The 16262-nt window shown below is 40.4% G+C and overlaps 1 protein-coding gene across 1 annotated transcript in view; it reads left to right on the top strand.

Moving 5' to 3' along the window:
* The window catches only part of WASF1 (WASP family member 1), a 277901-nt gene that overhangs the window by 63537 nt on the left and 198102 nt on the right, over positions 1 to 16262 (top strand). Inside the window, exon 2 of the mRNA XM_053710850.1 lies at positions 8171 to 8328. Within this exon, the coding sequence (XP_053566825.1) occupies positions 8196 to 8328 (133 nt within the window). The 5' untranslated portion in view covers positions 8171 to 8195. The remainder of the gene's footprint in view (positions 1 to 8170; positions 8329 to 16262) is intronic.

Raw genomic sequence — 16262 nt, 5'->3', positions numbered from 1 at the left:
AGGATTGTGCAGCTGCGTGTCCTACTACGACGTCATTTTGATTTGTTGGGGATTCCTCTCCTTTTTCGTCTTCGGGAATAGATGATGGGGTTAATTTTTATCTCCGGTCGGTCTATTATGAGCTTTCCCAACCTTTTTTCGTAGGGTTCCGGTCTCTGTTTGGCAGGTCCTGTGGAGACATAGTGCCTTCTGGGCGGATGCCTTCGGGTGCCCTTGTTTATTTTATCCGAGTCGGATTTATTTACTTTACATTTTCTTTTTACCAGAATTCTGGGATTGCTTGGATTTTGTTTTTCCACTGAAGTCGTTACCGGATTCATCCGGAGTTAGTGTGTGCACTGTTGTTAGTGACGCATGTTGCGCCTGGCTGGTCCGGTGGGGCCTACTGGTTCACTTGTTTTTGGTTTTTATACACTACACTTACATCACGACCTTCAGGTCCGGATGTCATGAGCGCTTGGGCTGGCCATGTCAGTCTGCCCCAGAGACTTGGGCCAGTGGAGTTCCACCGTGTCTCTTCGCATCCCCGGCCTGAGGGGTGAGGTCCTTGCTGCTGTGTGCGGTTCTGGCCTTTTGGCCTGCCCTTGGTGGTTCTTCTTTAGACTAGGTGCTGTCGGGTGGCTAGTATAGGTTGGGTCATGCTGAGGTGGCTACTTACTCCTACCTCCGCTTCAGGGAGCTTTTAATGCTCTGATGGGATCTTGGGTTGCAGCTCACCCTGGTTTTCTCCAGTGTTGCCACTGGTGTTTCTGTCGTTTTGGCCGCCCCTTAGGGGTCAGGAACCAAGGTGAGCTTGGCCCTCGGAATCCTGTGCCGACTGCTGGTCTTCTTGGACTCAGGCTGTGTGTTTTATCGCAGTATATATCCTGTGTCCGCCTGTGCTTGCTGTTTGAGGTCTTGCTTTTCCTCAACGAGTTAGTCTGCCAGCTCTTTTTATTTATGCAAATTATGACACTTGGGGAAGTCTCCCTAAATGTGATGCGTGAATCTAGACGTGGACCTGTTGCTCAGTGTGCCTAGAGGGATATGGCTGCACCTCACTGACGAGGCCCACAATAGGACGAAACGTACGACTGGGGTTTTGCTGTTTCTCTTGTTCAGAGAGGGATTGCCTGGTATTTCGGGGCTGGACTGTACTGTGAAATCAGTATCAGACTGATATGCTTCAGGAAAGTTCTTCTTTGTGAAAGGCACATGTTGAGCAAAAAGAGTCTGCTTCTTGGGTGGTAACTAGCCGTAGAACAAGCTATAATGCTATTGTTCGTTCCCAGGTTGAGCGCTTCTCTCTCTTTATTTATTTAGTCTGCCAGCTTGTTGGTCCGGTTTGGGGCATGTGGCCTCGGGTTCTGTCTAGTGGATTCTGACCCCTTCTTCTCGGATCTCATCATAGGTTTGGGATGGGAGTCTAGGGTTCTGTCAGTCCATGTTCTGGCTATCTCTCCTTGTCCCTGTGATCCCCTTGGGTGTTAGTGGTTGGGTCAGGATGGGTTCCATTGTTCTCCTTTGGGAGCTTTGAATTGTTGGTGGATTGGGTACCTGTGGTGAGGACAGGCTTCTGGGCCTCCTTTCTTAGGGGTTCTTTGCCCTATTGTCCTCATTGGGACTAGGATTGGACTCTAGCCTGTTTGACCTTTCCCTTTCTTGTTTCTGCATTTTGCGGACCTTTGCTCAGCACATGGTGGTTGTACGTTAGCGAGCGAGCGGTGGGTTTGCAGTTTGGCTCTGCTTAAGCTATTGTACCTTGTTTGCTAACAAACTTTAAGGATCTGTTAGAGGAGTTTCTTTACTCCTTCTGGAGAAGGGGGATCCTCAGGGATTCCTCGGTTGTCGAGAGGATTGGTTCTCGGATGAGTTTCAGCTGCTCTGCGGCCTATAGTAGTGGTGTGTTGTTCTATACCATCTAGGTTGCGAAGGAGCGTGATGTTTTGTGTTCCTTCAGGTAGGGGCTGTGCTTTTTCTCTCACACCTTTGGCATGAGTATCTTTTTCTCAATCTTCTCTGGCTGCTAGCTTGTGAGGCATCCTCAGTCTATTGTGGCCTGGGGGTAGGTCTTGGCTGCGGTAAGGGATCTTCCCTTTGCGATCTGGATCGGTAGTTGCCGCTCGTCCACGCTGTGTAGCGGTTGATGCGTCCGCCGGTCTTTAGGATTCTATGGTGTCTCTATGGTCATTTTTCTGTTTTCTGCTGCTGTCTTTCTCTGTCCTGACATATGTCCAGGGAGCCTAGTGAGCAGATTTTGGTTGTTTTCTTGTAGACCTGTGTTGGTCTTTCTGTCCTTGAGTCGGGTTCCCCTTGTTGTTTTCAGGGGTTGTGACTGGGTTGTTGCCCCTGAGAGTGGGGTCTTCACGGCTTGTGTCTCGGTTGCATCTACTTGTGATAACTGTCCAGGTCCTTTAGACTGTCGGTGACATTGCGTCCCCGGAGTCGTTTTTTTGGTAGGTACCTTCATTGGTCCGCCTCTTACCCTCCCGTATTGGCATTCTGTGTCCTCTTTGGCTTGGGTATAAATTTCCCATAAGTAATGAATGCGGCTGTGGACTCTTTCTCATTAGGAAGAAAAACATAAATTATGCTTACCTGATAATTTTCTTTAGAGTCCACAGCCCCCACCCGTTTTGGAGGTGGTGTTGTTTCATCTTCTGGCATCTTTTCACCTTGATCCTTATTCCACTATTCCTTGTTCCTCGGCTGAATGTCTGGGGGATAGGGGAAGTGGGAGGATTATTTAAGCCTTTGGCTGGTGTGTCTTTGCCTCCTCCTGGTGGCCAGGTTCTTATTTCCCATAAGTAATTAATGCGGCTGTGGACTCTTTCCCATGGAAGAAAAGAAAATTACCAGGTAAGCTCTCTCTCTCTCTCTCTCTCTCTCTCTCTCTCTCTCTCTCTCTCTCTCTCTCTCTCTCACTCACTCACTCACTCACTCACTCACTCACTCACTCACTCACTCACTCTCTCACTCTCACACTGTCTCTCTTTCTCTCTCTGTGGACTCTTTCCCATGGAAGAAAAGAAAATTATCAGGTAAGCACACTTGATAATAGAAGTAAAATGTAAAGTTGTTAAAGGGACATTACACACACTGTAAGCTGCACAACAATGCACCTTAACAATGCACCTTCATATCTGAGAAGAATTTTGCAATAAATAATGAAGCTTTTATTTTGTCAAATGAGCATATTATTAACTGTTTTTTCTTTACATTGACACCTAAAACAAAAGAACCCTTGCTAACTAATCACAAATACGCAGATATAGCATGAACTCTCTTTGCACATTTGCAGTTAAGATAAGAGACTAGGGTAGCCTGCCCTTGCCTATTCCCTTAACTTTGTTTAGCACTAATTTAGATTAGTTAAAGGGACAGTATACACTCATTTTCATATAACTGCATGTAATAGACACTACTATAAAGAATAAGATGCACAGATACTGATATAAAAATCCAGTATAAAACTGTTTAAAAACTTACTTAGAAGCTGTCAGTTTGGCTTGGTTGAAAAGGTAGCTGGAAAGCCCACTGCAAGTGGCAAATAAGACACTCCCCCCCTCCCCTTCTTTTGCATATGAAAAGACCCTTTACACAAACAGGAGCAAGCTGGAGAAGGTAGCTGACGGTATTCACATAAAACTTTGGGGCTTGGTTAGGAGTCTGAAAATAAGAGCAATGTTATTTAAAAATAAGCAAAACTGTACATTTATTTTTTTTTAAAAATCTTTATGGGCTATATAAATAGATCATCTACAAAACATTTATGCAAAGAAAAAATGAGTGTATAATGTCCCTTTAAAGGGACACTAAACCCAAACATTTTCTTCCATGATTCAATTCCACCAATCAGCAGCTACTAAGCGTATCTAGATATGCTTTTCAGCAAAGTATATCAAGAGAATGAAGCAAATTAGATAATAGAAGTAAATTAGAAAGCTGTTTAAAATTGCATGCTCTTTCTAAATCATGAAAGAAAAAATTTGGGTTTCATATACCTTTAAAGGGACAGTCTACACTAGAATTGTTATTGTTTTAAAAGATAGATAATCCCTTTATTACCCATTCCCCAGTTTTGCATAACCAACACAGTTATATTAATATACTTTTAACCTCTGTGATTATATTGTATACAAGCCTCTACAAACTGCCCCTTTATTTCAGTTCTTTTGACTGACTTGCAGTTTAGAAAATCAGTGCCTGCTCCCAGATAACTTCACGGGCTTGAGCACAGTGTTATCTATATGAAACACATGAACTAACACCCTCTAGTGGTGAAAAACTGTTAAAATGCATTCTGAAAAGAGGTGGCCTTCAAGGTCTAAGAAATTGGCATTTGAATCTCCTAGGTTAAGCTTTCAACTAAGAATACCAAGAGAACAAAGCAAAATTGGTGATAAAAGTAATTTGGAAAATTGTTTAAAATTACATGCCCTATCTGAATCATGAAAGTTTATTTTGGACTAGACTGTCCCTTTAATAAGTAAAAACATTATCTATAGATATTTAACATATTATATATTATAAGATATTTAAGTATTTAAATAAATAGACATGTTAATCTTTATTAAATAGCTAAATTAAAAATATATATTTACACATACACAATACTATTAACACCTAAGCTACCTTGTATAACCACTGCTATTGCAAATAATACTTTTCCTATCATGATTGTTGATGCAAAACTGATAATCCACCTTAAAAAAGCAAATACATGCAGAAAATGTGAGGCATGAGGGGGGTAATCAAAACCTCACTGATAAATTAGCTAAAAGTATTAACCCAAGTCGTCTTGGGAAAAAATTGTGGAACAAGTACAATTTTCAGATTTATTTTACAGAAAAAGAAAGAAAATATTGTTTTAACCTTATTTTCTTTATAGTGACTTTGTGCAGTTTAAGTGCAAAATTTAACTTTCAGGATTCAGATATAGGGGCATATTTATCAAGCTCCGAATGGAGCTTGATGCCCCGTGTTTCTGGCGAACCTGCAGGCTCGCCAGAAACAACAGTTATGAAGCAGCGGTCACAAAGACCGCTGCTCGATAACCTGTCCGCCTGCTCTGAGCAGGCGGACAGACATCGCCGGAAATCAACCCGATCAAGTACGATCGGGTTGATTGACACCCTCTGCTGGCGGCCTATTGGCCTAGAGTCTGCAGGGGCGGCGTTGCACCAGCAGCTCTTGTGAGCTGCTGGTGCAATGCTGAATACGGCGAGCGTATTGCTCGCCGTATTCAGCGAGGTCTGTCGGACCTGATCCGCACTGGGGAGGCCATAGCATGCAATGTTTAGAGACTTCCCAATTTACTTTCATTTTAAAAATGTGCACTTTTTTTAACTTTTTTATATGCACACTTTCTAAGGCACTATTACCTACTGAACATATGCAGCAGTTCAGTGGGTGTGTATTAGCGCCTTGAGACCCTCACGGGTGATTAGTTTGCGCTTTACAAGTACCCGATAGATATAAAAATATATAATATAATATATATATATATATATATATATATATATATATATATATTCTGTGATTGGCTGATGGCTGTCAGATATATATATATATTATATATATTTAGTCTGTGATTGGCTGATGGCTGTCAGATGATAAAGGGGGCTGGCAAGTTGAAGGAAAGTTTGGAATTTCTCAGTAAAAGACAGTGCTATTGCATTGTCTTATTATGTACAATTATGCAATAATACTGTATTTAATTTTCCTTTTATTACGGTGATGAGGTAGACCAGCAATGATGTAGTTAAAGTGCCATAAAACAGGTTGAGATCTGTGCATATCCTAAAAGGGTTAATTAAAGGGACATGAAACCCAAAAATTTAAGAACGAGCACCCTGAGTTGCAATATAAATGAACAGGCATGAAAGTTATTCTAGCTTTTGTTCTATCTCAGGGGTGCTGTTCTCCTCCCCCTTTTTCGCATATGTAAATTACCCTTAGGTCTCCCTAAGAGTAATGGGTAATCCAGACGTGGACCCCGTGCACTCATGCCCTTAGAGAGATACAACTGCACCTCACTGACGAGGCCCACAGAAGGCCGAAACGATCATCTGGGGTTGTTGCTTCCTTTGTTCAGAGAAGAATTGCCTGGTATTTCGGCGCTGGACTGTCATTGGGCAGGATCAGACTGATATGCTACAGGATATTTTTTCTCTGTGAAGGGGCATAGTGTGCTAAAAGAACGAGCACCCTGAGTTGCAATATAAATGAACAGGCATGGAAGTTATTCTAGCTTTTGTTCTATCTCAGGGGTGCTGTTCTCCTCCCCCTTTTTCGCATATATATATATATATATATATATATATATATATATTTATTATATTTATTTATTATATATATATAGTCTGTGATTGGCTGATGGCTGTCAGATATATATATATATATATATATATATATATATATAGTCTGTGATTGGCTGATGGCTGTCAGATGATAAAGGGGGCTGGCAAGTTGAAGGAAAGTTTGGAATTTCTCAGTAAAAGAGTGCTATTGCATTGTCTTATTATGTACAATTATGCAATAATACTGTTGCATGCAATGATGTAGTTAAAGTGCCATAAAACAGGTTGAGATCTGTGCATATCCTAAAAGGGCTAATTAAAGGGACATGAAACCCAAAAATTTTCTTTCATGATTCAGATAGAGAATACAATTTTAAACAACTTTCTAATTTACTCCAATTATGTAATTTGTTTTATTCTTTTGGTATCATTTGTTGGAGCAGAAATGCACTAATGGTTTCTAACTGAACACATGGGTGAGCCAATCACAATCGATATATATATACAGCCACCAATCAACAGCTAGAAACTAGGTTCTCTGCTGCTCCTGATCTTGCCTAGATAAACCTTTTCAGCAAAGAATAACAAGAAAAAGGAAGTAAATTGGAAAGTTGTTTAAAATTGTATTCTCTATCTGAATCATGAAAGAAAAATTTTGGGTTTCATGTCCCTTTAAAGGGACCTTAAACACCTTCCATTTTTAGTAAATATATATTTTTTTAAGATTAACACTTGTTGACTATTATGTTTTTTATGATGTCACCAAAATCTTACTTTCAGATACTAAAGTATGCTTAATTAAAAAGAACATCTAAGCCACCGCCTCTATAACATGGTGTGCGCCGCCATATTGTAACGTGCGTTGCTCTCTGATTACTGGTAACTGGAGCGTGCATCATGTAACTCGTTGAGTATTAGAATAACTGTGCCCACTGTATCTATGAAGCTCGCTCACGCGATTGATGAGAGCTGCGTGAGGAAGCTTCATAGAGATTTCAATGACAGCTGGGTTTGAGGAGCGCATACTTTTAGCCAGATATCTTGAACAGGCAAGGAAGTGTCAGGACAGCTGCAACCGCTGTGTAACGCTGACCGTTTGTCTTTGCTAATGCTGGAGCGTGATGTCTGCATGCCTGCACGCTCACAGCAATAAGCAAAGACATCCGGTTTAGTGCACATCACTTTCCTCAAAGTGCAAAACGGTATATAGAAACACTGAGTTTTAAAATAGTATAATAAAAGCAAGGCTTTAATTTATAAAATGTATATAAAAAAAAACAATGCGGTTTGGCTTAATTATATAAATTCTGCATTATGAGTTCAAAAATATGCTTACTTGATGACAAGTGTTTAAGGTCCCTTTAAGTAAAGATAGTTTGCATAAAAAAATTGCTTGAAAGTTGCTTGCAAGTATTTTAAAATAATTTTAAAAAATAAGCAAAATTAATTACAAAGCCATGCTGTCTGGAGCAGTCGGCTCCACCCACCCATATCAGTGTCTAGACTGAGCTCACAGCTTCTAGGCATGCTCCAGCAGATAATCCCTATGCATTTTTGCATTCTACCAAAACAACAATAGATATAGATACAGCCGTAGAAGGAAATGTGTGGGGGGAGTTAGAGCTTTACAATTCAGAAACTAAAAAGAAAGGGTTAATTGCGAGGAACTCCAGTATAAATTTGCAGGTAAAGTAATTAAAGTACATGTTATTATATTTTGTCTCTATCCCAACTTGTTTTATGCCCCTTTTAATATTCATTTTGATAAATTATAGCATTTTTACAGTTGTTGACATTTGTTTTAGTTTACTCTTCAACCCGTATATGCTAATGTTGATCCATGATGACGGTGTAGAATGAAGTCAATAAATATTTGTATTTCTTTACAGGGGTGCTGTCCTTCTTTGACCAAGGATGCCTCTTGTAAAGCGAAATATCGATCCAAGGCACTTGTGCCACACTGTTCTCCCAAGGGGCATCAAGAATGAACTGGAATGCGTAACAAATATTTCCTTGGCAAATATAATTCGACAACTAAGTAGTCTGAGTAAGTATATTTTCTGGAATATTTTTTATCAAGCATTAACCAAAATATGCCACATTCTAATTGCCGAGTACATTTACATTGTCAGTTTTCTAGAATTGTGTCATTCAAGAATGGTAGCAAATTATATGACTGCATAGCTAAAAGTATGATTTAACTTGTTCATATCAAAAATGTTAGTTAGGTTAAACGTGCCATCCTTGCTAGACATCAGAGTAGCTAAATGTTTACTTCTGTGCTAAGAACGTTTAATTATTTATGTGGAAACAAACTAGAATGCTCTGTATCAGGAGTACATTTTACACACTTATTTATTAATGAAGCTGTGTTTATAATACACCTCAAGTGTGAATTTCTTTTTTATTGATGTGTCCATTTTTTATGATTATACGCATGTCTGAGAAATATATCTATAGTTTACTAGTCAAGAAAAAAAAAAAGTTACCACTCCACTGATTGTTTAATATAGAAAAAGAACACTAATATTTCTTGGCCATCTACAATATTTTATTAGACTTTGGCTAGCGGAAATTTCTAGCCCTTGTTTTAATCTAATTGATAGTAATTAAATAACAGCTATGTAAAATAAGCCTACAGTGAGTATTCATTTTCTGAAAGCAAATTCCTGCTATCTACAGCTTTTAATTAAATCAATTCCTAAGGCCAAGTTTTTAAGACTATGTAGAAATTCTGTTATTTTAGCTGTACAATTGAAACACATATCTTCGTCACGCTTTAGTAAATATTTGATGGATACTGCCTTTAAAGTGACAGTTAACTATTTTAGATTGTAATATAATAACAGGATATAATTACATGTAATAATCTGTTAGACAGGGTTTCCCAAACCCAGTCCTCAGGACCCTTACTCAGGCCAGATATTCATTATGGGGGCGATTTATCAAGCTGAGGCGGACAGGGGCGCACATTCCCCCCCCATGTCCGCCGCAGCTTGCCTCTGGCGGGCTGAATTCTCCTGGTGGAATTAAGCCTTGCACACTAGCGGGCAGGAGCTGTCAATCTCCCCGGTCGGACTAAACCACGGAGAATGAATTTCGCCACTTTAGAGGTGGCGAAAGATTCAGGAAGCAGCGGTCTGATGACCACTGCTTGTTAAATACGGCGTGCAGGTTTTCTTGTGACAACCTGCAGTAGTAGTGGGTCGAAAGGCTTGCAAAGCCTTTGATGAATCAACCACTATATCTTAACTAGAGCACAGGTGAAATAACAGCTGAATATTTAACCTGTGCGCTAGTTAAGATATAATGAATATCTGGCCTGAGTAAGGGTCCTGAGGACTGGGTTTTGGAAACACTGTGTTAGAGCATGTCATTTTACAATTATTGACTTTGCTCTACTGTGTGTACACAGTAAAAGTGCCGTTCGGGACCCATGGTGCACTGTTGGTCCTGAGCAGAACCCGCCACTATTCCAACCGGCAGTACTATTCGCACAACTCAGATTGATCAGCGACAGGTTCCACTCAGGACCAGCAGTGCACTGTGGGTCCCAAGCAGCACTTTTACTGTGTGTTTAAAACCTTGCAGGGATTTAAAATACAGAAAAGTTGGTAGTTGTAAAATTACACACTCTAACGGATTAGAGCATTTAATTTTTTAAATATAGCTAAATATAATTAGACATACTAAAACAACTTTGCAGTATAGTCTTAGTATTTATTTTGTCCCCTTTCCCTGTAATTTATGTCTGAAAATTGTGGATTTTCCAGTCCTGAAAATTCAAAAGAGCACACGGCAGGCTTCACAAGCCAAAACTTTCCACACATATCTCCCAAATTTACAGTTTATCTTATCTTTTATGCTGAAGACAAACCATTTAGATTAACACACCAGTGGCAAGCACTGTCTTCTTCAGATTCAAGTCCAGATAGGCTCTTCCGATTGCAGCAAACAAGGTGTTAATCTGTTCTAATATAGTTCAGACTCTATGTAAATCTTTTGGAACACTACAGAAAAATGTTGTACTTCTAGTTATTTCCTGTCCTTTTTATGGAGGTTTTGGATATGGCTAAATTAGAAGTTAAATAGTACTATAATTAATGACTAAAGCTTAAATTTAAAAGTCCAAATTAAATTTAACGGGGCAGTCTAGTCAAAATTACAATTTCGTAATTCAGATAGAGCATGCAATTTTAAACAACTTTACAATTCACTTTTATCATCAAATTTGCCTTGTTCTCTTGGTATTCTTAGTTGATAGCTTATTAGGTACGCTCATATGCTAGTTTCTGAGGATTGGGTAATAAAGGTATGATCTATCATTTTAAACAATAAAAATTCTGGAGTAGACTGTCCCTTTAAATTGATTTGATAGAGCATGACATTTTGATAAACTTTTCAATATACTTCTATTAACAATTGTGCATAGTTATTTTGGTATCCTTTATTAAAGAGTAATCCTATGTGAGCTCAGGAGCGTGCATGTATCTGTAACCATCTGGCACCTTTGCAACATTGTTTATAGCACTGTTATAGCATACATAGTTACAAACACTGCTGCTATAGATACATACATGCTCCTATTAGCCTACCTAGATTTAGTCTTCAACAAAGCATACCAAAAAAGCAAATTTGATAGAAATAGAAATTAAAAAGCTGTTTAAAATTGCATGCTCTGTTTGAATCATGAAAGTTTATTTTTTACTTTACTGTCCCTTTAAAGGGATAGAAAGGTCAGAACTGAAATATGCTTGGTTGCATTTAAATAGAAGAATTTTTGCAATATACGTCCATTAGCAAAAATGCTTCTAGGTAAAGTTATTACTGTTTGTGCATATGCACATGCTTTGAGTGTCCTGTGCACCAATATTTAAACGCTACACCTTTTTAGAGAGTCAGTGGCAGCTTGTATGACACAAATTATAAAGGACCAGTAAATACAGTAGATTTGCATAATCTACAAATGGATGAATACAAGACAATGCAATAGCACTTAGGGGTCAATTTATCAAAGGCTTCGTCTGCCTTCTCACATAGGAACCTGCAGTCAGTATTTACCAAGCAGCGGCCATCAGACCGCTGCTTCCCTAATCTCTTCTCCACCTCTTAGGTGGAGAATTTCAATCTCCCCGGTCTCGTCTGACCAGGGAGATTGACAGCTCCTGCCCACGCGTGAATGGCTGTGCGTGGGCGGCGTACTCCGTCAGTGAAATATGTACACCCCTGTCCGCCATCGCTTGATAAATCGAGCTCTTAGTCTGAATTTAAATGAGTAGTAGATTTTGTTCGGACAAATTTCAGTTATGTCTATTTACACTCCTCCTGTATCATGTGGCAGCCATCAGCCTATCACAAATGCATATACGTATATTCTGTGAATTCTTGCACATGCTCAGTAGGTCAGCCAGTAGGATTTCATTAGCTCTCATCCTATTGGTTGATTTTGAATTTGAAGCCTCAAATCGGCCAATAGGAATGCAAGGTACCCCATATTTAAACGCATACCTTGAATTCAATCCTCAGTGTGCGGCGGTGATCGTACAAAGAGGATCTCCACGCTCCATGGCTACGCGATCTCCGGTCTTCAGTTCCACGCTTCGCGCAGGCTTTTTCCAGGAAGAAGATAGAAGATATCGCCGCTTGGAAGAAGACTTCACTGCCGGACTTCAGGAACTATGAGTACATTTAATGGACCTTTGAAAAAGAGCTGAATGCCCTTTTAAGGGCAGTAAAAAAGCTGAATGGCATTTTAAGGGCAATGCCCATACAAATGCCCCTTTAGGGGCAATGGGTAGTTTAGGATTTTGGAGGGTTTGGTGGATGGGGGTTTTTACTGTTAGAGGGGGGAATTAGTATTTTTTAAGGTAAAAGAGCTGTTTAACTTAGGGCAATGCCCTACAATAGGCCCTTTTAAGGGCTATTGACAGTTTAGTATTAGATTAGGGTTTTTTTTATTTTTGGGGGCTTTTTTATTTTCATAGGGATTAGGTTTAATTTTTGATAATTTGGTTTATTATTTTATGTAATGTTAGAATTTTTTTATTTTTTGTAATCTTAGATTAATTTAATCTTAGTTTTTTTTTATTTTTAAGTAATGTTACCTTTCCATCTAAAGGGATGGAGAGTCCACTGCTTCATTCATCACTTGTGGCAAATAAGAACCTGGCCACCAGGAGGAGGCAAAGACACCCCAGCCAAAGGCTTAAATACCTCCCCCACTTCCCTCATCCCCCAGTCATTCTTTGCCTTTCGTCACAGGAGGTTGGCAGAGAAGTGTCAGAAGATTCAGAGTAGTTTCTTATGGAGGGTAGTACTCTTTGCAATGGGACTGGAGTTTTAAGTAGTCCTGTCAGCCTCTCAGTAAGAGCATGGGTGAAAGTTAGAGTCCGGAGATGCAGGGGGGGGCGGTTCTTCTGCGAAACCATCCTGACTCATATTAACAGCTCCTTAAGCAATCAGCATTGACGAGTTTCGCTGCCTGCTTTTATTCTCTCAAGTCCATGTCAGGAGCAACGCTACTAACTTGTCACACTTGAAGGGCTGTGTTCCTGTTCCACGGCGTTGATTCTGGTAAGATTGTTTCATTATATATATATATATATATATATATATATATATATATATATATATATATATATATATATATATATATATATATGTGATAACGCAAGAAGACAGGGTCACAGTGTGACTCCTTTTATCTGTATAGAATCTAGGGTAATACCCTTGGAAGGGGGTTATGGAACAGGGGGAATTTTAATATACATAATAATGTTTATTGTGTTTTTTTCTGCACTTGTGTGAGATGAGATCATCTCTTGCTATTTTAACATACGATTTATATCTGTATTACAGTCTCATTATATTGTATGTTTTTGCTAGATGCCGGCATCTTTTTTTTTTTCTATTGTCTATCCTTTAAATAAATTTTCATAGGAATTAAATTGTCTTTTATAACCACAAGGGTTTTGTTTTAGAGTTTGTTATTCACATTTTTTCTCACATATTTATTCACATTATTTCCACGCAATTATATATACTCTCATGTTGTACTATTTACCACATCTTCTGTATTTACACCAACATACCAATTCTTTATTATGACACAATAGTTGGAACACATATCTCTCTCGGCTTTCATTAGCGCACTCAATTTTTTGCATTTTTGTTTTTTAGTTATCAGCATCAGAGGACTGATAACTTTTTTGAGTTCAGCATCGAGAGAGAGCTTTTGCACTTAGTGTTGTATTTCAAATACCATTTCTTTTTCTGAGATGAGGCTCTGTCAGTGTGGAACAGTTAGAGATTTATGCAGGCTTTTTGGCACGTCTCTCGCTCAGTGCAGGGGCCGTCCTGCATGGCACTCCATGTGACCGGGTGTGGCCTCAGTAACTTGCTCTTTCTCGACCTGTGTTTGGAGGAGACAAAAGCTTTTTCTTGTAGTCCGGGTCATAGGAGGTGGTGAGTGCCCCGGCCATTGGGACATAAAGGTGCCATTTAATCTATAATCAAGTCCGTAATAAAGGCGCAAGCTATGGAGGACTCTGATATGTTGGAGGATACTCCTTCCTTATCTAAACCTACTAACTGTGTATACTGTGAGGAGGTTCCGGTGGAACCGCCGTTACAGCTCTATTCCACATGTTATGACAATATTACTACTTCTAAAAAGAATAAAGTATTTAGTACAACTGAGCCGTCCACGGAGAAACCAGATTTCAAATTTAAGATGGAGCATATGCGTTTCCTGCTGAAGGAAGTGCTTGCTACGCTGGAGGTTCCGGAACCGAAAATACCGGAGGAACCTTCGATCCCTTAACTGGATAGGGTTTACGAGGACAGGGTAGTGCCCCAGGCCTTCCCGGTTCCTATCAAAATGGCGAACATTATTAAAAATGAATGGGAGAAACTAGGTTCGCCCTTTTCTCCCTCGTCTTCTTTTAAGAAGCTTTTCCCCGTTCTGGACGCACAGCTTGAACTGTGGGGAACAGTCCCTAAGGTGGATGGTGCTATCTCCACGGTCGCTAAGAGAACGACCATTCCACTTGAGGATAGCTTCTCTTTTAAGGAACCCATGGATAAAAAGATAGAGTCCATGTTGCGGAATATGTTCCAACTGACGCGTTTGGTTTTCCAACCGGTGGCGGCTGTCGCTGTGGTGGTTAGTGCGGCTACCTATTGGTGGGACGCACTATCATGAATGGTCAAGGTGGAGACCCTCCTCGAGGAGATTTTGAATTGAATCAAAGCCTTAAGGGTAGCGCATTCGTTAATTTGTGATGCTACCATGCAGATTATTCTCCTGAATGCTAAGACGTCAGGGTTCTCTGTTTTAGCTTGCAGGGCTCTGTGGCTAAAATCGTAGTCTCGCTTACTTTCCCTACCATTCAAGGGGAAGGTTTTGTTTTGCCCGGGCCTGGATTCTATTATATCTACAGTCACGGGTGGCAAGGGTGCTTTCTTACCTCAGGATAAGAAAGCCAAACCTAAGGGATCTACTTTTCGTCCCTTTTGTGCAGACAAGTCTCAGCGCCAGCAGCCTTCCGCAACATCTGAGCAATCTAAGTGATCTTGGAAGCCAGCAAACTCTTGGAATAAGTCCAAGCAGAACAAAGCCCGCCGAGTCAAAGTCGGCATGAAGGGGCGGCCCCCAACCCATCTTAGGACCAGGTTGGGGGCAGACTATCTTTTTGCGGGGGCCTGGAGGGGAGACGTTACAGACCCTTGGGTCCTGGAGGTTGTCGCCCAGGGATACAGGATAGGTTTCAAATCGTATCCGCCCAGAGGCAGGTTCCTCCTTTCAAACATCTCTTCAAAACCAGCGTAGAGACACGCCTACCTGGGATGTGTGAGGGATCTCTCATCTCTCAGGGTAATCGTCCCAGTTCCTACGGCAGAAAGAGGTCTGGGGTATTATTCAAATCTTTTCGTAGTCCCAAAGAAGGAGGGCACGTTTCGTCCAATTCTGGACCTAAAGGCCATAAACAAGTTTCTTCTACAAGATACGATGAGTCCACGGATTTAATCCTTACTTGTGGGATATTAACCTCCTGCTAACAGGAAGTGGCAAAGAGCACCACAGCAGAGCTGTATATATAGCTCCTCCCTTCCCTCCACCCCCAGTCATTCTCTTTGCCTGTGTTAGTAATAGGAAGAGGTAAAGTGAGGTGTTTTTTAGATTCTTAATTCAAGAAGTTTTTTTTTTGGTACCGGTGAGTACTATTTTCCTCAGGGAGATATGGAAGAAGATTTCTGCCCTGAGGTTGATGATCTTAGCAGATGTAACTAAGATCCATGTTGGTTCCCACAGAGCTTCTGAAGGTAGTGCAAGAGAAATCTTCAGTGTGGAGAACGGTTTCATGCTACATGCAGCATTGAGGTATGTTCAGTCTTTTATTTCTGAGGAGACTTTGTATATCAGAACTGGCTGACATTTTTTCCCTTCAAGGGAAGGGGTAAGAAGTGGACCTTTACTGAAAATCCTGTGTTTATACATTTTGCTTGACACTGTATTGGGCTGGACACTGGGAGAGGCAGCTTGACATTTTTTATTTTATTCAAAAGTCAGTAGGGCTGCAGTTTTTATTAAGAGTTTAAGGGGACCACATGGCTTATTTTCAAACCGCTTCCCATGCGGTTAAACAGACTGTTAGGACGACGTCCATGATGGGCGGGGCCTATTTCGCGCGCTCAGACGCGAAGTTTACTCTGACTGAGAAGGCAGCAGGCATTTGCTCCGGTGGGGCCTAAACTTGTGTTCTGTTCACTGGAACGTTGTCGAGTAATTTTGCAGTACCCTGGGGGCAGGTAGGCGCCACAGCAGAGCTGTGGCGAGATGCAGGGGTCATTTTTTCAGTTAAGATATATTTTTTGGTTAAAATGTCTCTTAGAGGTTAAATTCACCCTTTACCTATAGGGTGCAATAATTTTTGGGCCAATTGAATCATTATTTTTAATTGTGTAGAGTTTTTTTACCGT

The sequence above is a fragment of the Bombina bombina genome, chromosome 4, assembly GCF_027579735.1.
Source record: "Bombina bombina isolate aBomBom1 chromosome 4, aBomBom1.pri, whole genome shotgun sequence".
In the NCBI taxonomy this organism is placed as follows: Eukaryota; Metazoa; Chordata; class Amphibia; order Anura; family Bombinatoridae; genus Bombina; species Bombina bombina.
The sequence above is the reverse complement of the archived record's forward strand: the minus strand, read 5'-3'. Positions and strand labels throughout refer to the sequence as shown.